Below are 27,328 nucleotides of genomic sequence, written 5' to 3'. Positions count from 1 at the left end.
AAAAAAAAAAAAAAAAATCAGATTTCTAGAGCTGGCACATAAAAACAAAACTGAGTTGAGATTTTATTAAAAACTGGGCCCAGATTGCAAACCCTTCATGGCAGCAGGAAGTCTTCAAATAGATGCCAATACCAACCCAATTGAATTTTCAGTTAACAACCTCCATCCATGTGTGTAGTATCATTTGTGGCCACAGGAATGAACTTAATACTATATATATATATATATATATATATATATATATATATGAATGACAGGCCATTTCAGTAGAAATCCACACAATCTAAGATGATAACATTCAGTGCTCAGAGAGCAAGGCTAGAACAAGGCAACTGAGGGTTTCAATGATTGACTGACACGGTACCACATACATTGTCCCATTCTTTCAGGACTCAGGTTCATATGCCCAAACCTCCCTCATATGTTGAAGTACTGCTTCCCAGTACAGTGGGGCTTGCAGAGAGCTGAGGGTGAAACAAAGCCCTGGTCTCCTCCTCTTGAAGGTATGGGTGACCTCTAAACTGTCCTGAGGTGAAGTACCTGTCCGTGGGCTCACGCTGCTCCCCTGTCCGCAACTCCGTCTCCACTGTGACACTGACTGGTAATAAACTGCTCTGGGTCTCTGCCCCTGTACCCGATTCACAATCTGTGTCCTCAGGAATAATGGGTATTCTCTGGTTGAGTTCGCAGCAGCCCTGTCCTGAGCAGGCCTCTGAGTCTGCGTGTGCATACTGCACATTAACAGCGTAGTCCTCAGTATAACGCCCTGCTGTGGCCCTGTGGACCTTCATCTCTTTGTAGAAGCAGCAAGGCAGCCCTTCATAGCTCACCTGCTCAGAGGAAGGGCACAATTGCTCAGAGGCAAAGTAGTTCTTGGAGGTTGACCCCTGGAAGTCCATTTCCCTGTGACAGCGTTCGGAGGCAAGACGCCCTGCTTGGTCCAAGTCCTGCCCTTTGCACTCAACATTGGGCGGAAGCACCTCAAAACAGCAGCTACAGGCTGCGGCCCCGAGCTCCCCCGACTCCTCTTGTGCCCCCTGTCCCCTGTCACCTCCGGCAGCCTCTGAAGCCCCGGCTGAGGTAGTACTATTTTTGCTGTTCTCCCTGGGTTCCAGTGATGAGCGACTGCTATAGTTGGGCTCCAAACTGCAGTTGGAGAGATGGTCCCCCGTGTTATATCCTGAAGCTCCAGCTGGGAGCTGGAGGCAGTCATGTCCCAAGGGTGCAGGGGAAGATGAGTCCTCAGCTGAAACTGTGTTGCAAGCCGTAGCTCCCGCTTCCCCCCCGGAGCCCCGACACGGACTCTTGCTCCGGTAAACGTAAGGATCGTAGTCGCTGCTCAGTGAGCTGCGGAAAGTAGAGCAGCTACCGTAGACCCCCTGGTTGCTGACTTCAGTACAGTCCAACATGGAGTCACTGGAGGAACAATGGCACTGGCCAGAGCTGCTGCTGCTGCTATCACTGCCAGGACAGTCAGCGAGGTAGCCGCTGCACACTGAGCGGTGCCCGTGATAGCAGCTAAGGCCAGAAGTGCTGCCATTATCAGCTATCCTTGAAGAAGACGCAGGTGCCATGTGTACCACCGTGGGGTACAACAGCCCTTGCTGAAAAGCCCTGCTGTGGTGGCTCTTGTGGACCCCTCCTCCACCAAGCTGCCCTGGCACAGCAGATCCTTGGCCACCATCAGGAGGTTGAGGGAAAGTCAGCCCCTGAAAGTAGTAGTGCTGGTACATGGTTTCATACTGCGAAAAACAGGCTGCCCGGGAGAAGTTGCGATTATGGATTTTGGGTCTTTTAAACGTAACATGATGAGGCTGTGAAGGGTAAGCAGGGGGTCCACGGTGCTCTAATCCACAGTGGTGAGGGTTGATTGAATGCTCCAGGAGAGTGGGGTGGTAGCTCCGGAGAAAGGCCGACGTCGATTGGGGTGGGTACAGACCTTGGGGATCTGGGTGCTGGTCCACAGTGAGCACCGTGATTGGGTTGCCATGCGGGTCCATGCTGGTTCTAGTTGGGTAAGCTGTCACCTGACCAGCACGGTGCACCCTTCCCGGGTAATGAACTGGCAGGACCACTCGTTGCCTGCCATGGACTGGATTGCCGGGGTCCATGCATGCTGGTCCTGGATTTCCCTTCTTTTGCTCTGTGATGACAAATAAAACAACATTAAGAAACATTTCTAAAAGGGACCCTCAGCATAACCAGAGGTTGAACATCAACTCACCAATGATGTTGTGTCTGCAGTGGGGACAGGTGTGATGTTGGAGCAGCCAGGGGTCGACACATTTCTTATGAAATCTGTGGGCACAAGGGATAACCCGCAGCTCCTGCAGGAGAAAATAAAAAATTCAGCAGTTAATCTTCATGCACTGTCAAAGCACAAACAGCAGCAAATACAGCAATGAAATATATCAAACGCATGCTCTTATTTTTAATTACGCTGATATAATCTTTTTAAATCTCATAATACTGTCCGATAAATAATTCATTCTAGAAATATTTTAAAAAACATTCAATATATCTGGTTTATGTCAGTGGTTAAAAAAAAATCAAATGATTAATGTAAAAAATAAATAAATAAAATTAAAAAAATCAAACACCCAAACAAGTCATTTAGTTTTTGGGGGTTTTTCTTAAACCCAGTTAAGACATTTTCAACATTTTCAAGCCAATTAATTTCTTACCAATAAGTCATTCATATGTATATTGCATTAGAGGAGTCCTAATATCTTGATGCATGCTCATGTTCGTACTTTCCAACGGAGAAATGTTTTTGGTCTCCACAAAGAAAGAAAGTCACATGGAACAGTGACGAAACGTTTCTCCGACAGAAAACATCCTGATGAGCAGAATCAGCTTTCAGGGGTTTCAAGCTCCATATGTCCATCCTTGGTTACTAAAAGAGTGACTGCAGTATAAAAAGATTTCCTCATTTTATCTTATACTCGGCTGTGATGCAGGAAACAAGCCATTTATTTCCATTTACCCACCCTTTAAGCCAGCGTTCCCCTGATTCCTTTAATACAGCTATCATCTAATTGGCTGCTGCTTGCAAACAAAAGATTTGAACGGCAGGTGGGTGGGGGCGTTGTATTTATAGCTCTGTCCCTAAGATGACCATATTAGCAATAAACCCATCCTCTCTGACATCATACAAAGCCTAGAGACAACTTGCACATACTCTGATAACATTATTTGAAACTTCCCATGTATCCAACAGGTCTCCTTTAAAAACACATTTTATATGTATTATTTCATAGTTGCAGTTGTATTGCAGAAAAGTTTAAGTGTGAATTAATGTGAACTTAAGAGAAGCCTGGTGTCCAGAAGGTGGCAGCAAAGCTACACTGAACTGTTATCGGTTGATCGTGAGTCTAATTGACTTTTTAAAACTAACTTGACATCATGGGACAAACACAATACTCACACCACAGTAAAATGCAACTTTAATGCTCAATGAAGCCACGTTTTCAAACAAAGCAGGCTTTTACTCATACACCATTAAATATGATAATTTTCCATTTGAAGAATTCCAAAGTATTAAACTAGGAGCACTCCTTCCACTGCCACAAATACTTTACTGTGTGGCTTAATATGACTCATCTTTAGGCTCTTTTGTTGCTTGGTTCACTGCTCAAAAACAGCTTTGATGCCATTCAGTCTTTTATATCGCCACTTCCTCTGTGCAATCCTGGCGCCATGCTTTGTTCTGTTTTCTTCTCCTCCTTACCGAAGACACACATAACCACAAACTCTCGCACACACACACACACACCACTACGTCCCTTCTGGGCACTGGGGTTTGTCCCCCCCATCATCGTTGAATGAGGATGAGCAATGCTCTTACTGTAAATCTACAAAGATTAGGATACATAATTTGACAATGACTCCTTGAAGGATTAAAGAAGGCCACAATGCGAAAACAGGAAGCCTAATCACAATCCAGTGCACTCTGGGTACCCTTATCTCTCCAGGTGCTCTGAAAGACTGAGCTAAACATCTAAAAAGGTAGCGGAAAGCGTGTCACTAAAGATCGCAGGACTGCGGTCCCCGAGCACATCAGGGGGACTTCCATTCCATTGTCCATAAAAACTGCATTATGTTTCATGTCAACAGAATATGCAATGAAAAGAAAACAAACGAGGCGGGTGGATGACCGCTTTAGCACGACCAGAGTTAAGCATTCTGACTCCCATATGGTTCACTTATGCCTGCGTGAACCTTGAAGCGTTTAAAAGCATCCATCTCAATGCAGATGTTTTACATTAGTCCTGCGTTTGTGTTGAACTTTTCGGTGTTTTGCAAAGCGTCACTCAAACTGTTAGTCTGGACTGCATTATTATGCATTTTGCTTTAACAGTTTGAAATATTCTCATTTAAAAAAAATCTGATTTAAAGAAACAAAACGTGTCGGCAGTTATCAAATAAAAGTGCTTTGCTTTGTTACAAGCAGACAACATTCAGCACAGTCTTTCCTAATCCAGCTTTGCTTTATTTTCTTCCCTTTCATCCATGGTCATCTTTTTATTTGTGCAGATTTATAACATTTTGCTCAGTTTTATTATCAATTTCTCAGTTTTAAAAGACATTGGGGCGACCGTGGCACTGGGGGTTGGGAAGCGCATGTGTAACCGGAAGGTCGCCGGGTTCGATCCCCGGGCTCTCTGTCCTGGTCGTTGTGTCCTTGGGCAAGACACTTTACCCTACTGCCTACTGGTGTTGAGAGGGGCCAGAGGGGCCGATGGCGCAATATGGCAGCCTCGCTTCTGTCAGTCTGCCCCAGGGCAGCTGTGGCTACAACCGTAACTTGCCTCCACCAGTGTGTGAATGTGAGAGTGAATGAATAGTGGTATTGTAAAGCGCTTTGGGTGCCTTGAAAAGTGCTATATAAATCCAATCCATTATTATTATTAAACAGTGCTACACGCAAAGAAAGTTTGATTGATTGATAATATGGTCTGTCACGAAGGCGGCCTAAAAAAAAAAAAAAAAACCTATGTGAAGCTTCAGAGAAGTGAAATAACTCCTTCATTCCTTCCAGATTTCAGGGTACCCCAGGTAAAAAACTCTTCTTACCTCACCATCGATGTACTTCTCCAGACAAATGGCACAGTCAGAGGTGGAGCTGCTGCTCAGCGAATCAGAGGCTCCGCAGCTGCTCTCGCGCTGTCCCTTGCCTTTGGCCTTGAACTTTCTTGTCTCCATCTTTTCCAGAGCCTGGATGGCCATTCTGTTCATCGAGCTCTGTGGAGAGGAGGGTGTGGCACAGTGTCAGAGGGGGTAGCAGCACATTTGAGACCAACATCTGACTTTTGCACGACCTTTCGAAGCAAAGTTGACATAAAAGCTGAGATGAGCGATTTCAAAAGAAATTCCATTAAAGTGTCTACACATTACTGTTGGCAAGTGTGCGTTTTGGGGGGCTGACATCATGATTTAACACTTCTCCCTCTGACACAGTGCATCATTTTGCAATATTTCACTGATGCATGAGCATCTTTCTGGTTTTAATTCCCTGTCCTCGTTTCATCTTTTAATTTGCTTTGCGTCGCCTTAAAATTGTTACTTATTAGGAAATGTTGACTGATAAGTCGGCATGTACAGAACTGCCTACTAGGATTAAACTAAATGACTCGTGTGGAGCAGACATTGTGATTTATAGTACTGAGTGCCTAAACTGATGGTGCATCACTTGTTTACAAGACACGGTTATTTATGCTCTGGCTTAACTAAATCACGTCTCCACAGGGTATTATCCCAGGTCACAACCCACACCCTGATTAGCAAGAGAGCAATGAATTTGGGATGAAAGGAATTCCCATCACAGGGTTAACAAACAGAAAACACGAGGACTTTAAAAGTTCAGGATTTTCCGCCTGTTAATTAACTCGAGTCGCGCGAGGACGATCCCTTGAGGAATCCTTCATTAAAACCAAAAAAGTAACGTAATGGATTTACAGTTACTGTTTAAGCAATATTTACACCACAAGCAGTTCATTAATTCTTCACATTTTGAGAAGGAAATGGTTGTTACGTGTGATAAATCCGCCCTCGGTGTGAGGCGAGTTCACTTAATTAACCACCAAACGAAGTCACGACCACGTCGACAGGTTTTACGCGCCGCCATGACATCTCTGTACGCTTGGCTCCTCCAGCCAGCCTCGCATCAGCATTAACTGAATGCTAATCCTGATTCATGCACCCGACGTAAGCCTCCACCGAGAGCTTTTTGTCGGCACAGAAGGGGAATCAATCAGCGGCAGAGCTACTGTCGCCTGACGCAACGCCTCCAACTCCCACTAAAGTCGTGCTGACTGGAAAAACAAGGCACGGCGTTGTATATCTGGGTGTGTTTTCAGCACGACGCTGGCATACGTTTGGTTGTGACACACACAGACTGGCATATTATGAAACAGTTTCTCAAGTTATTTGAGCTCCTCACTAACCTGGCTTCTTCTCTGCTTCAGTTTGATCTTGATGAGCAAAATGAGGCAAACCAACGACACCACCACGAAGAAGGCCAGAAAGATGCCCATGTCAAAATACTCTGTGGGCTGCTGTGGAAAAAGGAAAGCAACAGAAACACATGTGTCTCGTTAAAAGGGTTATTTCATCGTATAAAGACTTGCATTTAAAAGAAAGAAAATTCCATTTACTGGCATTTCGACATATTTGATTATAGTTTTTGTTACTTGCTCAGCAGACCAGAACACGCAAAGCTGTGACTCATTCGCCGCTCAATGCAAATAATATAAAATGCGACCTTCATGCATAATTCAGTGGCGTGTTAAAGAACAGATACGTGGATGATTATACATGCTGGCCAGTTCACTTTGCCATGTGCATCACTGTCTTCTCACTCTGTCAGTAATTTGCACAGGTTCGAGCTACAACTACACAGTTGAGACCATTCTGCAGACTAGAGCTTAAACGAGTCAGTAGCAATAATAATACGGTTTGTTTTTTTTACTACACTGCTACACTACTGCTCCCTGAAAAGTCTCTCTCATCACCAATCCTTTCTCTTGAGGTTTCATTATGTCAAGTTATTTGACCTCAAAGTGTGCAGGTCTCTTATCAAATATTCCAAGCAAACAAACAGCTCTTTGAACGGCTGATATTAATCTCTCAAAGTGCTGCGAAAAAGTCTTTGGCCTCGGGGCAGCAAAGAGCAGAGAAGAAAGGAAAAGGGGTCAGATTTCACAGCTGGAATTTTCGTTTGTCTTCACATCCAAAGCTTCTCTGCGCTGTTTTGCCGCGTGGGCCTCACAAACATGTTCACCTCATCCCCAAGTTCCTCACATGCACCTGAGATTTGTCCCACACACATGCACTCCATCTACACTGAGCGATTTTGAGGGTTTTTTGTGAGTAAGCACTTACCCTCGGTGGTCTGTGTTGTATCCGAGCACGGGCCACTTTCTGCTTGTTGACGATGTTCATCAGTTTGACGGCGTCGTTGCCCTTCACGTAAACCACCGGCCGCTTCAAGGGATCCTCAGCAACCTGGTTGAGCTGAAGAGGAGACGGAGAAAGAAGACACGTGAGACACAGGCCTCTTGTTTTCTAACTAAATTAGACCGGTTTTGTAATTTTGACATGAAAGCTGTCGTGTTCAAAAGGGACCTGTTATGCACGGCCAAGGTTTTAAATAATGCGGTCTGTCTATGTAGAACTCCACATTTACAGGTTTTTTTGTGGCCCTGTATGAGCACAGATGCCCCAGCCACCTTCTTCTTGCAACGTGCAGCCAATCAGAACAAAGCTGGTTAAAGGAAGGGATAAAGTAACTAATATAGTTTGTTTCCAATAACATATCTACTGAGAGGGTGGCACCAAAGCACTATGTCACACACAATGATAACTTCAATGTCCGACCTCGTGTGAAGACAATGAGAGAAACTCACATTAGCTGAACGTTACTGTTTAAGGCTTTCTTATATGTAGGTTATTTTTAGATGATCAAAAAAAAAAAAAAAAAAGCATCTTTCTTTTTTTTTTTTCCATAAAACATGGACGTAGCTTTCCAGTGTTGTTCGTGGCGACAGCTATGGTTCCAATCAGAGCTCTGGTCCTAAAGAAGTGTGGGTGAACCTCTTTCTGTACTGACCCTGTAAACACTTTACTGTTGAGCTTATGCACTCGGTCACTAGTTTTCAGTCTATTTTGTAAATCTCGGTTATTCTGTTTCATAATGGAGGATTATCTGTGGTATTAGTCAATCGCAAGTTAACCGATAAGTTTGTGCTTTCACAGTCAGAACTACCCTTCCTCCTTAATTAGTGGAAATAGCGGATCCCTCGTCTCCAGGGGACGCCACAGTGGGTCGCTCCGCATGTTTTGATTCAGGCAAAGTCTTAAGCCAGATCCCCTTCCTGTCGCAAACCCCAGGGGAGATGTGTGTGTCTGTCTGGAATCAAAGCAGACCACTGCAATATGGAGGTACGGACAGGTTGAACCTTTGTTTTTTTTTTAGCTCCATTATAGTTTTAATTTCAAGCTGTTTTTATATATGTAGAAACAGTTCATGGAAAGGGTTGCTTGAGGGTTGCTTGAGCTGAAGTTTGGTCTGTGGATATTAAACCTTGAGCTCAAATGCATTTGTGTCAAATATGCAAAAATGAGGCCTTTTTAATTATGCCCAGGACTGATTGTTCTTTTTTATTCAACTCCAACAATTTTAAACCACTCTCTGGTGGATTGTTCTAGACCAATTAACATATGTAGTGTGAGACAAAGAGGATATGAGGCAAAGAGAAACCGGTGACCTTTGTGAATGTAAAAAGTTTTAAACTTTTCCCAGCTGGGAAAAATGACCTATAGGCCCGAGACATGGAAACTGCGGCCACGTTTGCCAGAGGGAGTAGGAGGAAATAGTCAGTGAATAGTATGTTCTGGCTTTTGAGTCAGTTGGCATACTCCTTTACTCCTCCTCGCCCTCTCTGTTCTTCCCGCTCGTCTGCTGGTTGGAATCTGTAATTTGAAAAGCCCAAGGGAAATACCGAAGATATATTCACATTGCTATTTCTTCTGCTGTCGTCATGTTCCCCAGTGAATTACTGTATGTTCTGGTTTAAAAGTATAGATGCTGAAACTTTTGATCTCCCGCTTGATTCTGGTGAGCTGCTCTTACTCTGAGAAACGATTCCACTGCAACTCGAGTTTCCCCTTTAACAAGTAATGCCCCAATAAAAACTAGCTAAAAATAAAAATACAGTACACAAGCACAAAGTTAACCATAAACTTAACTTTTCCCAAAACAAAACTCCAAGTGGCACTTGGCCCCACATTACAGTATAAACAGAGGAAAAAGGAGGTCAAGTACATTAAGTTTATAAAGCTTCTCCTAATTTTGGCCCCAGGACCTTAATTCTCTTTAAGCTCCTCCTCCCTGCCCCTTGGCCTTGTGACTCCTGTCTCTGCTGATCGGGCTGCTCTGACTGGAAAAGCCTCTCGGGGGAATTTAACACAGCCGCCTAGCGCTGCCTTTCATGTGGTCTGCGCGCAATCCCTTTTATCTCTCAGCTACGCGCTTTATGATCCGGCAGCAGAGAAGAAGAGGCGAGGAGAGAGGGAAAAAAAACCCCTGCAAGTCCAGGCCTGGTGTGGCAGGGATGAATACCACAGGAGAATTCTTGCGACAAAGGCGTTCAAGAGGAGCAACTCGAGTATTATACCTCTTAACGGCAGAGACACGGGAGTCAGGAATACTGTCTCGATTTGTGTGACAAGAGATATGCTTTCTTACTTTAGCCTGTGCTCCCCTAAACTTGCACTCAAAGAACGCTCTCAGGAGGTGAGGTAAAGTATGCTACCTGTGCAATTGTGAGCTCAACAGAGTTTGGTCATGGTCTAGTGAAAGCTGAACCTGGATATCAATTTTCAGTCCTCACAGAGTGTAGTGCACTCCTCCAAACACAAGTTGGGAGAGATGAAAGGCCCGGAATGGCTGAATGCGCGAGGCTGATCCGCGTGCTTTTGAACAGAACTAAAGATAGAAAGATCATTGTTTGTACACACACACACACACACACACACACACACACTCATACACTGCCAGCCAGAAGGGCAGGGCAAGCTGCTAAGCTTCATTCAGAAATGAAAAGCGGAGAGTCTTTCACGGAGAGACCGAGACAGATTAGACTGTTTCAGTGCTGTTGAGAGCGTGAATGCCGGAGTAATTCTCTGTGTGTACAAACCTGGTCGATGGCATCCGGATTCTCAGATACATCAAAGATGACGGCTGTGGCTCCCCGCTGCACCGCTCTCTTTGCCTGCCAACACAGAACAAAGTAATCATTAGATATATTGAGGAAAAATAGCCGGGGAATGCATAATCATACCGATAAAGACACTCAACTCCCAAAGTTGGATTTCACATTTTACTCAAGGCCACTAGAGGGAGTTCTCTGCCCGAGTGTAACCTTCACACACATTATCTGAAGTGAGAAAACGAGAAGGAAAAATTAAATCGAACAGATGAGACGTAAACAAGCCGGGGACAACATTTGCTTGGATGCACATGTGGCTTTCTCCACCATGATGTCATTCTACGTATATCTGCGCCATATTAAGTTAATAATACGACAGAGACTTAAACACTTCCATAAGGAACTAACGCATGCACAGCTCCATGTGATGCAACTCTGCTGTGCAGGTTTAGAAAAGTTAAATAAAGTTATCATGGATTTCCTGCTGTTAAAACTGTGAGCTCCTTTCATCTGAGAGGGGGGAAAGTCATAACACAGAGGCCTTTTGAAGAGTTCTGCTAAAGGCAAAAGATAAAGGAAATGCTTGGATCTGCAGAACCCTGAGTATCTCCTTGCAGAATCCAAATTGGCTTCCCCTCGTCAGGGAAAAAAAAAAAAAAAAAAAAAAGTTCCTTTATCTTAACTCCTGCCTTCCCCTACAACCCGTTCTCACCCCGCCTGATTCACGGTGCCCTATTTAGACAGCGTTTTGATGTCTACACTACATGATCTAAAAGAGCGCGGCTGGATCATATCCTGGTATTATCAAGTGCCCTTGGGCTCTTGCCAGCGTTCTTCATAACTGGAGGGAACAGGGACGGGGGGTGAAGATCAAAGTGACAATGTACAGTGCTGTGACTCCGCTGCCGACTGGCTGCAGAGTGTCACCGCTCCACTCTGCAGGCACGGAGGACGGACACGGAGTGGGGACAGGGAGTGGTGGTATGTGCGGGGTAGGCACAATTGCTCTTTTCCCAACATATCATGTTGATTTCTGAGGTAACAACATTCAACAATGGGATGTTGAGCAACTTTCAACATCATTTGTCAAAAGGGCAGCCATGTAGTTCAGTAGAAAGACCACCGTGGGTCTCAAAAAGGCCCTCAGCGCTCCTCAAATCAAAGGCTTGTAAAGCCCTCGGTGCGCTATTCAAGTTTTATTTGTCTAATTGGTAGCTATATGGCACATCATGTCACAAAGGCTTCAACTGACAATAATTGCTGACTAATTTATCAATTACTTGTCATGAGTGAGTCTATAGGATGGCAGAGAATTGTAAAAACAGGCCACTAAAGGTCCTGTGTAAAAATGAGGAGTGAAGAAAAGTAAAAAGGCTTTTAAATTCAAAATAATCCATTATTTAATATCATTTTTGTGACTTTACCCTAGATTAGCTTTTCTACAGGATGCTTGCGTGACACTCTTAAGTTTCCTGTGTTTCCTGAGTCTGTAGGAAGGTGGTAATGATTAACATAGCTGTCCAAGAACAAGCAGGTGAAGTTAAAGCAAGTTTGAAATAAACTTTTTCCAACTTAACTGGCAGCTTTTAATTCCTTTACACAGTCCACTGCTACTATTTGCATTCACAGCAAATAATGAAACCGTATAGAATAGTTAGATTTTCAGTACATGGGCTTATTTTACAGCACAGGGGAAGAAAAACAAAAGGAACAAAAGTCCTCTGATGGGGGGGCTTGACTCTGAGTGACTCTGAGTGAACATCAGCTTCAGGAAAATGTAAACATATCATGTCTCTGAATTTCAAGCTGTCTTAATTAGATTTCCCCTTGGCTTAATCCATAGACAAGATGTTTATGAATCTGGCTTTCATAGCTCATTAAAGACTAATTAACTAAACAAACTGAATCAATCATTCCCAGCAGTGAAGGAAAGCCCCATGAAAAACAACAGCAACACGCAATAAGTACAAGCGCTTCCAACTTTCTCTTTCGTTCTGCTTCCTTTACATAAACTAGCATTGCTCTTTTCTTTCTCCGTTTTTCTTTAACTTTTGTACTTGGAAAGTTCAAAAGCGAGCGGTGTGGAATCGGCTTTTCCCTCTCACCCAGTTTTCTCTCAGCTCCACGCTGCCAGGCTCCAGCCCCCATTTAATTCAGCACAAGTCTGCTCCTTTGATGTTAGCTCTCCCAGTTAATAATTAATAGCTCTTGGTAAGACGCTTTGAGAAGAAAGAGATCTCCCTCCTGAAGAATCTCCACTCGGGCAGGCCCGCGCTGCAGTGCAGGGACTTGCCTGACGACAACAAAAATGCACCCACAGGCAAACTGGCTTGCTTAAAAAAAACACCATAAAAAAAATTACAATCTTCGGACACCAAAAGATGGATTAATACGGTTAAAAAATTTGCTCAGAACTAAAATACGGTTTATTTCAATGAGTCAAACTGGGTTTAACGAGACATTGTGCAAGAAATCTGAGACAGCACCAAGTCGTCTGTGGTAAACCTTTCAAAAAAAGATGAATTGCACACTAGAAAAGTGGGCTTTCATTGAGATTCAACAGGGATTTCAAAGAGGTCTGGTCATTAAGCTTATCGGGAAGGAAGTCACGATGGCGTTTTGATCTTCTCATTCGTACTTAAAGACGAGATCAAGACCGACCGATGCTGTCAGCTATTTCAGCGATGAAAGTTGCAATAAGACAGAAAGTTGCCTGACAAGTAACAGTTTACAATATTTGGGTTTTATAAAAACTAATATAACATTAAAGGGTGAATTGTTCAAGAAACAAGGAGATGGGAATTTTGGTGGTATATTTACCACCATGTACTGGTACATTGTCAACATATTACATATGTGGACAATGATAAAATGTAGTGATGTAATTATGGAACTATTTCTTTAGTGTAGTGTAATTTCATAAAATACAACAAACTGTTATTTAAGTTACTCCCAAGCACCCCGGTTTGTGATAATGAGTGAATAACAATGTCATCTATAATAAAAAATACAATAAACACTAAGAAGATCATTTTACTGCAGAAGTACTTTTACTTTTGACACCTTTGAAGTGAAGTATATTTAAACAGAGCTTCTTTCACCAGTGGAGATTCACTGATCAAGAACTTGAAACACTATAAAGTGTTCAGATAATATTAGATTACCATGATTCCCCATCTTTTGTACTTTTTTACTCAACCAACGGTAGTTTGTAAGATTTGATCTTTATCCATGAATCAAAAAGTAAACATATGAGGACAAAAGCCCTGCGAGGCAAACAGAGGTGGTCAAAAACAAGGCAAACCGAAAACTGTCTCACTGTGAAATCCTGCAAAAAGTTAATATTTTTCTCAAAGCTGAGACGTGATCTCTCTCCCTCTCTTGATCAGTCATCCATGCTCAAAAGTCAGCTGAACTCTCAACCCGAACTGCCTGCCAAAATGGTGGTTGGGGGGGGTTTACAGGTACTTCACAATAATGCTGGCTAAACAAACTTCCCGCTGGCTCGGAGACATTAGAATTAGGGTACAATCGTCCCCGAGTGAACAAAAACCGCAGCAGAAAGCACTGAGGACTCAGTCTAGACGCAGAGGAAAATGAAAGCTATGTTTAGCATCCCTAAGTAAACCTGCCAGCTTGTAAGATCTGAGGGAGCGAAATTTTCACTCGTCTGGAAAGAGTCTCTTCTCAGTGTAGAACTCACTCCGTCATTCACACGGACCGAGGGTTGGCATATTAACTCTGTGTCACACACAGAGCCATCCGTGTGTGTTTATAAATGCATGTTTAACAGAAAAACACAGGCTCACGTGCAAACCGAACTACACCTGGATACACCTGCAACATCTGTCTCACGCTCCAGCTCTTCTATCCCACTGCTACCTTTCTTCTCCTCTGCTTCCCTTGTTTTTTTCCTTCTTCCTCCTTCTGCTCATGCTTTCCTTTCCTGCTCCCTCTCTCTCTCTCTCTCTCTCCGCACTGCTATAATTAAGGCAATTAAGTCTTCAGAAGACTCTCCACTGCTATTATGCTGTAATTTCATGTTGCCTCCTGGCTTTACCGTTTATTAAAAGATAAAGGCATACTTTTCTCCCGTGGATTTTCTCATATGTGGTCACCCCCTCTTTTTTTTCATGTCCTTTTCTCACTCCCTTTCAGGGAAGGCATGTGTGCCGAGACATTATTTACATTCAGCTAAAATAAAATCAGAGTTTTCAATGTGGCTATGCTTCATCTGATTGGACGCCTTTGCAGCTGAGAGAAAGAAAAGCATTTCTGAAACGTCTCTCCTTTGTTCTCCGTGGATGCTGAACTTCAGCAGACAAAACCTGGCTGTATTATCGTGACATTTTCAAAACAGCAGGATTAGGAGCACTTACTCACCTAACTAATCCTTCTTCATCTCCCACCGTTTGATGTGAGCACTTCACCGACAAACCGTTGCTCTGTCGTAACATGTTTTTCTATTTACAGATATTCGACATAACTGTTTTGGCCTGTGTGTCATTTAATCAGCAGGTTTAGCGATCCTGCCGGATCTGCTTACTGTTGTGTCATGACCACTGTAATATTAAGACCGCGCTATTGTGAAATCATTTACAAGGACACAATGTCACTCAGAAAACCTTGATGTGCTAAAAACACCTGACTAGTGTTGAGTCTAGGCTGCACGATTTTGCATAAAATGAGAATCACGATTTTTTTGGCTTAGAATTGAGATCACGATTCTCTCGCGATTTTCTTTTCCAGTATAAATATTTATTGCACTTATTAACTGCACATCAACTTCATAAGACTGAACATAAAAACAATAAATAAACATAAAAACAACAAATGTCTCACATTGTGTCGTTGCCGCAAAATGTTGTACTGCTTGAAATTCCGTCTCCACCGTTGCTCGACGCTGCGTGTATAGAGCAGGTAGTGCAACAATAGAAAAATAGTTGCGGGACGGCACTGTGTAGCGTTTGTCTAGGGTGTTGATCATTTTCCTAAATCCCTCGTTTTGCACAGTGTTGATGGGAGCCATATCTTTGGTCAGGTGATAAGTGATAGCCTCCGTAATTTCTTTGTGCCTGCAGGAGTTCGACGTGTATAGGGAAGCGCTGTATAAGGTTCCCGTTATTGATGTTTGGGTGGTTGACCGGGACGGATTTTCTCCTGTCACTTTCTCGTCGTCCCTGACGTGTTCTCCGTTGTTTTTCCCCTGCTAATTTTAGCAGCCAGCTTCTGTACCACGTGGTATAAGGCTCCGCCCTTGTCATTTGTTGAGCAGGAAGAGTGAGCGCTTGTTTTCATGCAGATTACGTCCCGGATCAAAATGCGGTACAATCGTCGTCGTCTTTTTTCTCTCTTTTTAAAAAAAAAATCGTTGTCATTTGGAAATGAGATCGCACATAAGTATGAATTGAGATCGCGATTTTCTAACGATTAATCGTGCAGCCCTAGTTGAGTCACCGTTCAGTTTCTGATTCCATCCTCACAAACTTTTGAACTCGCCCATTCGCTCCCTTTTTTTTTTTTTTTTTTTTTTTTTTTTTTTTAATATTAATGCTTTCTCGCAGCTGCAGCGTGTTACAACAGTCCTAAGGGCAGTCTAAGGCACCATTTCAAATATTTACGGAGCACATAAAAATCCACTTGTGTGTCACACCGATGGGGGATGGGGGCCGGCAGGCCTCTGAGCTCCTCTCCATTCAACCACTTTCATATAAACTGACAGTTCACCCAAAGTAAACACACAGGGGAAAGAATCACTTAAAGCACTCAGTGAGCTCAGTGACTGCCATTAATATCCAACATGCAGATAAGAGGTGAAGTAAGGAAGTGGATGCTGACCTGGTCACCATGTGCTGAGGAGTAAGGACGCTGAATAAAAGAATGGTTTAAGCCCTAAAATTTGTTTAAGACGACAGGCAACTTTAATAATCTGCTGGCATAATGTCAATGTTACTTCATCAGGGTCTGTGCGAGTGTGCCACATGGTGCTACAGGGTTATAGCACATTTCCCACACCCACTTCTAGATTGGGTGATCCATCACGATAATCATGTCAACTCAGAAAGAAGCACGAGAGGCATCGTGTACATGCCTACCTGTTAATGCGGCTGCGGCATTGAAAGTGATAAGTAAATGTTATTAGGTCTGACCTGGTGAGACTCCCCGGGAAGCTCATTCCCAAATGAAAACATGTTCACATGGCGTCCGATCAATGGAGCGCAGGTCTGCCATAAATCATGGTTTCATTTGAGCTGCTGGGGTAAGGGTTCACTGTTCATAGGAATCACACTTTTATCTGATGTTTACAAGTTAGGTCTTTACTGCTTTTTTCTCCCTGCTTCGCCAATTTCTAGAAAAATATCTGGGTGGCATATATTTGCTTGTCTTTGCCAGATTAATGACTATTAGCCATTTGTTGGTTTAAGATAGCTCACAGGCTTGGCTATCAGAGATTTTCTATCATTTTGTAATAAACATGAAAGAAACAGTTTTGTTCCTCAAACAATAAGACTTACAACCTGCTGAGTAAGAAACATTCAAATAAAATGTGTGGTCCAACCCTTAAACCTGCTGTGAAGCAGGATGTGTGCAAGTATGTAATTTGTGTGTTTAATTTAATTATATTGATCCTGATTTGAATCATTTCATGGTAAGGTTGCTTGAATTAGACCAAATTTAACACATTTTGTTTTTATGACTCAGTATTTATGAATAGTTGTGAGATTTGTCCAGGATGACAGATTGAGAGAGATGTAGAAATCTGGAGCAGATATAATGAACTCACTATCAGACAAACTTCAGGTACACTGACCCTTGACCCCATCTCTGTGCTGTACATATAATTGATCAGGACGCATGCACACACACACACACACACACAGCATGAAATGACTATCTTTGTCACTGTGACACTGTAATCAGTTCCCCTAAGTCCAGCCAAAGGACTTTCTTTGCACTGAAGCCCCAGAGCTGAAAAATTGTAAAAAGTGAGGCAGAAAAAGCAGACATTTCCAGGTTTCCTTAGGAGGCAAAGAGCTTTCACCTAGAGTCACTACTCTGAGGTTTATGGTGGACAAAGACTACACATCATCTGTCATTTCTGACAAAATCAGCCGTATTCATTATCTCTCTTGATATTGCTGGACTAAAGAAAAAAAAACAGATTTTTTGGGGGCGGTCCATTAGCCCGCCTTTGTAGTGGCCCTTTGGCTGATGTGTGGGACACCAGTGTCCCCTCTCCATTTCTGTATCTGCCTCAGCGCACAATATTGGGTGGCCATTCACCCATTATTGCATAACCAGCATTATACAAGTGAACTGTGCTATCAAAATATGTGTGTGTGTGCATGGGTGTGTGAGGGGGCACCTCTGAGGAGGCCTGCCAGTGGAACTTGGCAAGGAGCCGACCCCATTAAAGAGTTGAGACAGACAGAGAGAGAGAGAGAGAGGGAGGTGTAGTTGGGAGTGCTCCCTGTCCTTCATAATAAGACTCATGCATAGTCGTGCTCATGCACACTTATCTACAATACCAAGTCCTGACTTATCTAAACTAAACTCATAAAGCTCTGACAGAATCCAAAATGAAAAGTAATGCCATAAAAAAAAGCTATCAGTTCTCAATGCTGGCAAACAGTTGTGGGTGTTTGCTTTAGTCTCTGTTCAAAATGTGACCTTAAAAACACAAAGTACCAGGCATTAAACGCCGGATCAATTTTCTCTTCTTTATTTGTTGATTCGATTCTGCCTGGCTGAACTCACATTTTCCCCACATGTAGACATGATTTTATTCAGAAACAATTAAAAGAGAGAAGCATGTAAGAAGTTTGCATTTTTGTCCATCAGTAATATAAATATGAGCGCTGCTGCTGCCATCATGGATTGCAAAGTCAGAGTTGGTGGACTTTCCAAGTGGGAAATCCAACATGAGGGGGCATTCCAGCTGAAAATTCCAACCTGGAAGTTGAAATTTCAAACTTCCCACTTCAAATGGAATGCACCTTTACCTACTACTCTGCAGTCTGTAAAAAGCAGCATGTAATCAAAACCCATATACTAAGTATCATGTTTGCTGTGAAAATCTTTAAGCTGCATGTCACTTTATAGGAAGGAATTATAAACTTCACTTCCTAGAAGAAAAAAAAATAACAAAGAAGATTACAACTAACCCATGTTTTTTAGTTTTGGTGTCTTTTTCTCCAGTGAATTTGAGACACTATTAGCCCTTTTCCACTAGTACCTGCACGGCTCCACTCAGTTTTGCTTGTTTTCCATTACAATCGAGGACCACCTAATGGGGTCTGTATAGCAATGCTATAAAGTACCGTGGCGTCATTTGTATGTGGCATGAACACCACAACAATGGAGGACATCGAGGCGATGGTATAACTCCTGCTTGTCAAACTCGGACGACATTGTTGTTTTTAGTGTAGCCTTTCCCCTCGTCGCCTGGTTTCAAAAAATGGCGGTTTTGATTTTCGTGAAGGACTCATGTTTCATCGAGTGACACCACCGACAAGCCAATCTGTGGCATGTGTCTGTTAACAACACATTTTTGGATCCCCACAGATTTCTTGGAATCTCGGCCGAGAAGGCCGTAACGTTTAAACATTGGCTTCAAATGTTACCATTTTTAAATGAATTTTATTCAGTGCAACAGTCAACAGTATGTTCACCTATCAGTGGCGTCATATTCTCTTTAAGCCCTCTCCCGTGGCTATAATTTCCAGGAAACACCGTAAACACCAGATGAGAATGTGCGCTTGAATGTTATAACATTGCCGTTTTTAGCGCAATTGTTTTGAACACGGATAGCAGATTGAATTAACCAAAACAAAACAAAACAAAAAAAAACATGTTTTCACAAAAAACCTCGATCAGAATTATGTAAAAAAGACAATGAAATCTCATTATCTTGTCATCATGTGGGAAAAAACAAAGATTACTTAGGATACACTGTGGTTTTTACAAAATGAGAGACTTTCATGAAGCATCGAGTTGAATATGGCCCTCGTTTTATGCTTGCTTTTCTTTTTAATTACATTTATTTTGGCGGGAAATTTGAGCAATGGTTCGGTTTTCTTATGTGCGTCCCGAAGGCACAATAAACAACAAATGATGGATGAAGTGCAATCACTGAACTCGAACTTTTCGCAGAATACGTCGCATTTTTATCTCTCTCTGTATATAAAAATACACGAGCTCGTCTTTGCCCGTTTTGCACCACAGACAGCGTTTCCCATCTCTCCCTGTGGTTTGATGTCCTGTGGTGTCAGACACACACACACACACACACACACACACACACACACACACACGTGTAAATGCACTGACTGAGACTGCCGCTAATCAAGATGCTTTTTAGTCTTCTCTCCTCCCGCTGCCCACTGCTCTGCCCTGCTGAGACCAAACATTGAGACCGGAGGAATGGACAACCGCTAATTAAATTTCCTCCACTTTTCCTCTCCGTCCCTCCCATGTTGTTTTCTTACCGGTTTTGGTTTCTTGCCCTTTGTGATTCACAGGAAAATAAACAAGCATCCAGCTAGGAACAAGAACACTACTTCTCAAAAGCTTCTTCTCCACCTAGTGTCTAAAAGAAGCCGTTGGGGCCAAAGTGGGAGAAGTCATGACTAGAAAAGACGGACTATAATCCCACTTGTTATTCATTGGTGGGATTTTACTAGTATTACTGATTGTTAATTTGGCCTTCCGTCATTTTAATCAGCCTCACAGAACTTTAATGAATGGAAGAGTGATTTTATGATACAAGTTAGATTATAGCTTCTAGAAAGGGTTTAAAGGATTTTTTTTAATGAACACTCAAAGGCAGAAGAACTGAAGAGAGCTGTCAGATGAAACTAAAGAAGACAGCAGGCCTGGGATGACACACTACATTTGTGCTTTCCTTCCTGCAAGGCTCTTGGCACATAACAGATCAATACTAGTGTTTCTCTCTGACTGCCAAGGATACTGACCTCAAACTAACAAAGTTAAATATTAAAACAGAAGGTCAGGCGGGTTTAGCTGATCACTTTGAAAAAGACTTTTTATCCTTTTTTAAAAAACTGATTCTGTTTATAAATCACTTTTTCTATTGTCTTGCTGGGGGATGCCGCTGCCATTGAGGTGTGCCATTACTCTGGGCGGGGTGTGCTTGGTCTGCAGCATTGTTCCCATGGGTGGTACATGTCAACTAACATCAATGTAAATTCAAGGTTATTCACTACACCTGTCAGTGGTTTTAATGTTGTGGCCAATCAGAGTACAATATGAATGAATAAACTGTTAGACAGCGTGTGCAGACAGCTTTATTGATTGCAACAGCTGTAACATCAACTGCACGTGAGACGCAGCTGAAAAAGACGGCCAAAGCTCTCGCTCAGTCAACAGCCTTTTTAGCTGCAAACAAAGAGAAAAACATCTCGTTCTGCCTCCCGGGCTAGCTGCTAACCACAACACATACAGGTGTACCTGCCATACGCAGCCGACGCAGGTGTCTATAAAACATGGATGTAGCTACAGTTACACCAGTGTTTTTTTACAAACCTCAGATGAGAACGAGACTGACGCTCACATGGTGGCATCTCGTCAGTCGCAAGGCAGCCACCATAAATGCCCTGAAGCTTGTCATCCTTTGTTGTCTATTTTATGCAAAACGCAACCTTAATTTACAAAATGAATATCGTGATGGACTGAAAAAGATTTAAAACTAGTGATTGAAATCATCAACTTACTGGTCAAGCGTTTAACAGGGTACATGAAGTAAAGAAGTATGGCTGTTTTTCAGTAGACCGCTTTAAAGTCAGTAAGGCAGAGGAGTTGTGCCGAAATTTCTTTTCTTTTTTTTTCTTCTACAAAACAAAACAGCAACAGCACAATATTTGTTGTCCCCAGTGTCCACGCTGCTATATTGTGAACTTGCACAACGTTTAAAATGCAACTATTTCAGTCAAGTGGAGGCGTTTCACTAAACTGCTACTTCTCCCCTTCCTGTAATTCGTCTCCAGTTATACGGTTTTTCTCTAATCTCTGACTCGACGCTGCTTTAGGAGACCATGCCCCTGCACGCTTGAAAGAGACACCGCCGCTGTTGCTTCTCTTTCTTGTAATACGCTATCCTCCTGCTGGTTGGGGGTGTTGCCATTGCCTGCTCACTTCTTTGCCTGGGCAAACAGCAGAGCGGGTCAGGACTTGGCCCTATTCCCCTTATTTTGCATCCTTCTTTTTTCTTTTTTTTTACTGTTCCTTTCTTCCCCCACTATAAAGCCTAACAGTGGGTCAGCAGAGGAGGATGACTGTGGTTGATTATGTAGAATAAAGAAGAATACAATTCTTCTTTAAATTGGGATACAATGTGACCAATTTGTTGTGAGCACACGGACTTGTCTGCTTAGCTGCGACACTGAAAAGGCATCAACTGCATGTATCCTCCAAATGGAGTAGAGAAGAGATAATTATAATAAGGAAAAGTCTTGATACAACTATTTTCACATATGCAGTTTCACGCCAAGATCCTTTTTGATATGTAAAAATTTCCTTTTAAGTAATCTGGGACAGCTTACAAACCTCAAGACAAAAATCTAAGGACTCGTGAGATGTTTGATGGCACTGGAAAACATAAAAAAGCCTTTTTATTTCTTCTTCCAGTCTTTTCTTCCTCTCATGACTAGATTTTACTTGTTGTGGGCTTCTAAAAAATATTTATATGAAGACACTGGACTTGAAACTAGAACACAGGACCTGCTGCAAATAGGATTTGACCAACCTTTATATTGCATGACCTTAATGCCTCCATATAAAGGTGCGTTTATTCAGCTATTACTGCAATAAAACACCTCACACTGTCATTTCTCAGCAAGTCATCTCTTGGTTATAATATCTTTTGGTCAACAAATCCATTTCTGGATCACACACACCTTGTCTTTCATGTACCTCTATTTTGTAAAAAAAAAAATTACAGATAAATTTGTATTCCTTATATTTATCCGATAAATTTTTCACTGACTTTCTTCTTCAAGTTCTTCTTGCAGCATGTAATCACTTATCCAGATGTTAGATCTTTATTGTTATACTGGTCTCCAGTAAACAATACTAATGTGCTACCCAGAATCTACTAGGTGCATTCCCATTCAATATCCCCTCCCTATCTACATGTTTCTCTTTCTCTTGTTCCATTACCTCACTGTCTGAGGGCACGACCAGCTCCGATGACACTCATACATCAACCCACACACACACACACACACACACACACACACACACACACACACACACACACACACACACTCTCGCTTAGGCACACATCACTTCTTCTCCATCTTCTTGTGCTGGACCTAACCATGCCTCCCTGGCAAAGCATGAAAGAAAGTTTGAACCACAAGAACAGGATGCCATTTTCACCCCCGCTAACCCTTCAGTTTTGGAGTCATGTATAGCAGGGAGAGGCATCAGATTAGCTGTGTGGGACCTCGGGGCTTCAGTTTCCAGCTTTTGTGCCAGGCCGTGGGCTCGAGCCGTACAGACAACACGGCCCTGACATACACAGTGAGGCGCGGGACACGAGGATTCTCACGCACACAAGCACATTCCCATACAAAGCAACGGGCTTAGAGATGAAGGGAGAAAAGACAAGGCTTTGCTTGATGTGGGTGGATGTCTGGTCCTATCTTTTCTAAGATTTACTTTTTCCATGGCTCATCTTTTCTTTTGTCTTTTTGCTCACTGTCTGACAGACAAGACAGCTTAAGCTCAGGCTGTTGTCAGACTTTTAAGTAACAATTGTGATAAAGATCAAAAATCAGTGTAAAGGTGGAGAAAATAAAAAGAAACATCCATAGTAGAGCTAAATGCACTTTCTTCTCCCCTCCTCTCTTCCTCCCCCCTTATTTCTCTGCCCCCTGCCTCATCTTTTCTTTTTCTCTCCCTCCATCTCTCTCTCATCTTAAGTCCCCAGGGCTCCTTTCTCCTCTCTTTAAATAGAGGCCTTAGCTGTGAAGTCTAATAATGGTCATTTGGCCTCCCATTGAAAGCTGGGTAATTCGGTCCAGGGACGGCTCACTTTGAGCCACATGACACAAGGAGCTTCCCAGTGACCATGGAAACGAGCGCAGTGGGACCCCTGGGTCCCTCCAAGTGCCGTGAAACACGGCAAAGCAGTGATTTAGGGGAGAGACTTACTTGGGAGGGGGTGATGGGGGTAAACTGAAGTAGGAAGATGGGTGAGTGTTCCAACACACCCTAAGAGAGAAGAAGCCTGCAGAAGCTTTTTTTTTTTTATAGCTCCAGTAAAGGTTGAAGACAGTACCCTCTTTTTTCCTGTGGCCTGCATAAAATGGGAGCCAGGGTGATTTTAGGAGCTTTATTTATAGGGTCTTTTATTATGAGTTATAAGCTAAATTGGAAGTACTTCCTCAATATAGGAGGAACTTTGAGTGGTGCAACACTGGTAAAAGATTAAGAGCTGCTGTCCAAGACTAATGTTAGCCTCAGAAAAAGGAGCAAAACATACAGAACAGAACTGATAGTGAAGTCAAGGCTACACTGAGTCTATATGTAAAATTCAATCATCGGAGTGAAATACATTAGGAAAAAAAACTCTCCACGTTCACTTCACCTTGCTACTAGGCATTCACACACAGTGAGGAACTGTAGGTAGAAAATAAGGAGGTTGGAACAAGACTGCAAGAAAATCAAAGACTGCAATAAAAAGGTGATGCTGCATTACTATTTACAGGCCACTGGAAACTGCACCATTATTAGTGGTTTGAATGCAAACAGGGGAAAAAAAGGCTTGGAAAGTATACAGTCTACAGAATGTCACATGACATAGGCCCTTTTTAGAGAGGAGACTTAAAGCTCAGCTTGTTTCATCGGTCCACTAAAATGCCTGTTTGCTGTCGATCGCATTTCTAACTTGTCATTTTTATTTTACAGCTTTAATCAACTTTCCAACACAAGTGAGTCACCGCAGTTTTGAATGCTTTCAAAACTTCATTCTTTGCACCGTTATTACCAAGAGCAGGTTCTTGCTGTCTGTGCTGCCTCTGCAACTTGTACACAGGCTGCGAAGGGGATCGTTCTTCTTGCACTTCCAGGTATGAAGCCTTACCCTGAATTGGCAACGGTTCTTATTGTGGGACAGATACGAGACCAAGGACTTCCTGTTTCATCTAAAGGTCAATGTTTACTAATGCAGATCACTTTTAAAAGCTAATTAAAAGCTAGGTTATCTTTAAGGAATATCAGATCGCTTGATGATTGTATTTCTGCAAGTGTAACCAGCACACAACCAAATATCTGACTGCAGGTAAACTACAACTGCAAATCAAAAAGCTTTCAGTACCAAAAATCCCATGTTGATAGATTCTAAATGTTCATATGCATATGCTAAAAAAAAGTTTGCTCAGGCTGCGTAAGACTGCGGTCATGACTTTTCCAGAAAAAAGTGACTCAGGCGCTCATTCAGATATAAATCCACCATGTTCAGAGGACGTCAGGTTAATAGAAAAGAGTCTGAAAAGGGGCTACACAGATAAGAGGGAGAAAGAGAGAGAGGCTCCTGCCTGGTCACAGTGGAAACCTCTCCTGACACCCCACCCGGAAGAGCGGCCAAGATAATATCAGCAAGTTGAGGCGCACACAAACATGAAAGAAGCACCCAAGAGGCAGGCCCCTGAGTGCTCCATGCTTCACAAGATTTTTTTTTTCCTCCCCCTTTCTTCTCTCCCTGCTGCTCCTCCTCTCTTTTTCAGTTTCTCTTTCTATCCCTCCCTCCGCGCTGCCGCGTTTGAAAGTGTTTGTGCAGAGTGCTTAGGGCGAGGGCCAGGTGGAGAGAAAGCTAAAGAGTTAGTGTGTGCATTTCACCCCATCAGGGTAACACGAAGTTCATCAAGTATTTCCTTTCAGATCTAGAACCTTTCTTTCACGACTTCATGATTTGTTTCTAAGAGCTAATAAGGCTGCACAGAACACTAAGTCCTGAGTGATCACCTGGCTATTATTTCAATCATTTGAAGTCTCAGATAGAATTGCATCTGCATTCAAATGTGTGGAAACTGTTTCAAATTGCAAGCCGTCGAATTCGACAAAAACGTGTTTCAGTGACAAAAAAAAGCAAATCCCTAAAGTTAGGTGAAAACTCAACAAGTTGAAGAAGTTTAGCCTTCAATTCTTTTTCATACTGGGGTCGCCAGAGTTAACGGCTTTGATTTAAACAAAAAGACTGGCTTTCGGTTTGCGGTATTCAACTGAACGGGAATAAGCCCCCGTAAGTTTTAGCACAATCGCAGGGGAAAATTGTCTCATCGATATCATGCATCTTTATGGATCTTCTGAGAAAAGAGTTCTTTTAAAAACTTTGAACAAAAAGACAAGCTTCGTCATTATCGAACGGTCCCTGTGCAAGTTGCAGATCAATTGCAATTTAACAAAACACTCGGGAGAACGCGGAGCGTAGAACTGCAGCAATTTTCCTTCTTTCTGTTCACGAAGGTCTTTTCTATAACAGAAGGAGTGAAATGAAGAAGGCAAAAAAAATTTAAAAAAAATGGCGTGAGAAGAGAATCGTTAGAGAATGTGAGTCATTCAGCCATCTTCATCAAAACACAAGCTGATCTGCCAGCCCATTAGGTCTCCATGTCCATACTGATAAACAGCGGATGAGCCACAGCGTGCACACATTCACAAATACACCCACTGATCAAACAGTATTCGTATGAAAAAGTCTGAAAACAAGGCCACATAGAGCCAGTTCAATCCAGCATGTAAGCTTCTTTACCACACGGCCTGCGGCATGACACCCTACTGGCATTGCCGTGGCCTCGGGATGACCTCTAACAGTAAAGTGTGTAAAACTATAGCGTCTAGGATGGCTAATGTGGCCACAGGCTATGAGCCAGTCGCCAGCAATATCGCACTCATCTGTCTGTAGCCATGTCTTTCTTTTTAATGCCCATCTCTCCCCTTTTCCTCAGATGCACATCATTCTTGTAGCCCTCGTGCACTTTCCCGATCATTCCTTGCCGTCACACACACACACACACACACACACACACACACACACACACACACACACACACACACACACACACACACACACACACACACACACACACACACACACACACACACACACTCTCTGCAGCTCTGGCTGAGATGCCAGACACAGTTAGAGTCCAAGAGCCACTTAGCACTAAGACTCAGCAGCTGTTTGCTCTGGCCTGCTGTCCCACAGTGCCAACTTCAGGACCACAGTAGAAAAGGACACACTCCTCTGCCCGCTCACATTGTTCCAGAGAAACTGCTGTTTTAAGATGAAGCTTGTGTGTGTGTCAAAGACAGAGCTGCCCACACAGGATACACTTTTTATGGTGGTATGCCTCTGGCAAAAACTTTAAAGTAGCTGGCTTTATTTCGGGGAGGATATGTCAGTAAAGGTCTCGAAACTTTTCTTGTTGCTCTAGTTATTTTTAAGTGCTTTGTAGCGGCCGATCTCATGGCCAGTCGCGCTCCGCTGCGATGAACTGTTGTTTTTGGCTGGCGTTTAAGGTGGAACTGATCATGGTTCAGAGACAAGCTGGTTAAGGCCAGCACCAGGCCACACACAACAAGCACATACCAGGGAGATTTACATGCTATGCCAGCCAAAAGTCTTGCTTTTCACAAGCAGCAGGGCCGTGTGGGAGGACAGGTTCCATTTTGCTACTTATGTGCATATATAAAAAGAAAATATATATACCATGCTAAATGCAAACCCCAACCACCCACTTACCAAACAGACACATTTACCCAGGTCATCTCTTTGAGACACCAAGTCTCCGAACTCTTTACCTTAATTTTCTGCCCATACACTCTTCTGCCTTCCCTCTCCTGGCTTCCAGGGATGGGGACTTATGTCATGAACACTCGGGCGGGATGAAACGAGGAAAGCCGGCATGCTAACGCCCCGAGTGAGAGTCCAGTGCCCACTGGACTCGCACTGCAGCACTGGAAGAAGAGATCTCTTGCTGGCACTGCAACAAAGACACCGACGGGTCTGCGCCCCCAATGAAGGCCAGTGGCATGATTTCATGTTCCAGAGGAGCTGCCAAAAATTGCAGTGAATGCGTGTGAACAGACAG

The 27,328-nt window shown here is 43.0% G+C and overlaps 1 protein-coding gene across 3 annotated transcripts in view; it reads right to left on the bottom strand.

Moving 5' to 3' along the window:
• The window catches only part of znrf3 (zinc and ring finger 3), a 67,062-nt gene continuing 39,734 nt past the window's right edge, over window positions 1–27,328 (bottom strand). Inside the window, exons 2-8 of one of the 3 annotated variants that reach the window (XM_080309422.1) lie at window positions 10,361–10,439; window positions 10,200–10,274; window positions 7,384–7,515; window positions 6,447–6,557; window positions 5,077–5,244; window positions 2,225–2,327; window positions 253–2,143 (exon numbers count right to left, since the gene is read on the bottom strand). In XM_080309422.1, the coding sequence (XP_080165548.1) occupies window positions 399–2,143; window positions 2,225–2,327; window positions 5,077–5,244; window positions 6,447–6,557; window positions 7,384–7,443 (2,187 nt within the window). In that variant the 5' untranslated portion in view covers window positions 7,444–7,515; window positions 10,200–10,274; window positions 10,361–10,439 and the 3' untranslated portion in view covers window positions 253–398. Of the gene's footprint in view, window positions 2,144–2,224; window positions 2,328–5,076; window positions 5,245–6,446; window positions 6,558–7,383; window positions 7,516–10,199; window positions 10,275–10,360; window positions 10,440–27,328 lie in introns of all 3 variants that reach the window. The other 2 variants (XM_026186148.2, XM_026186149.2) reach the window with 2 other exon arrangements.

This window comes from Astatotilapia calliptera, chromosome 12 (assembly GCF_964374335.1).
Source record: "Astatotilapia calliptera chromosome 12, fAstCal68.1, whole genome shotgun sequence".
NCBI classification, from domain to species: Eukaryota; Metazoa; Chordata; class Actinopteri; order Cichliformes; family Cichlidae; genus Astatotilapia; species Astatotilapia calliptera.
Note: the sequence above shows the minus strand (reverse complement) of the source record. Positions and strands in the feature narration are given on the sequence as shown.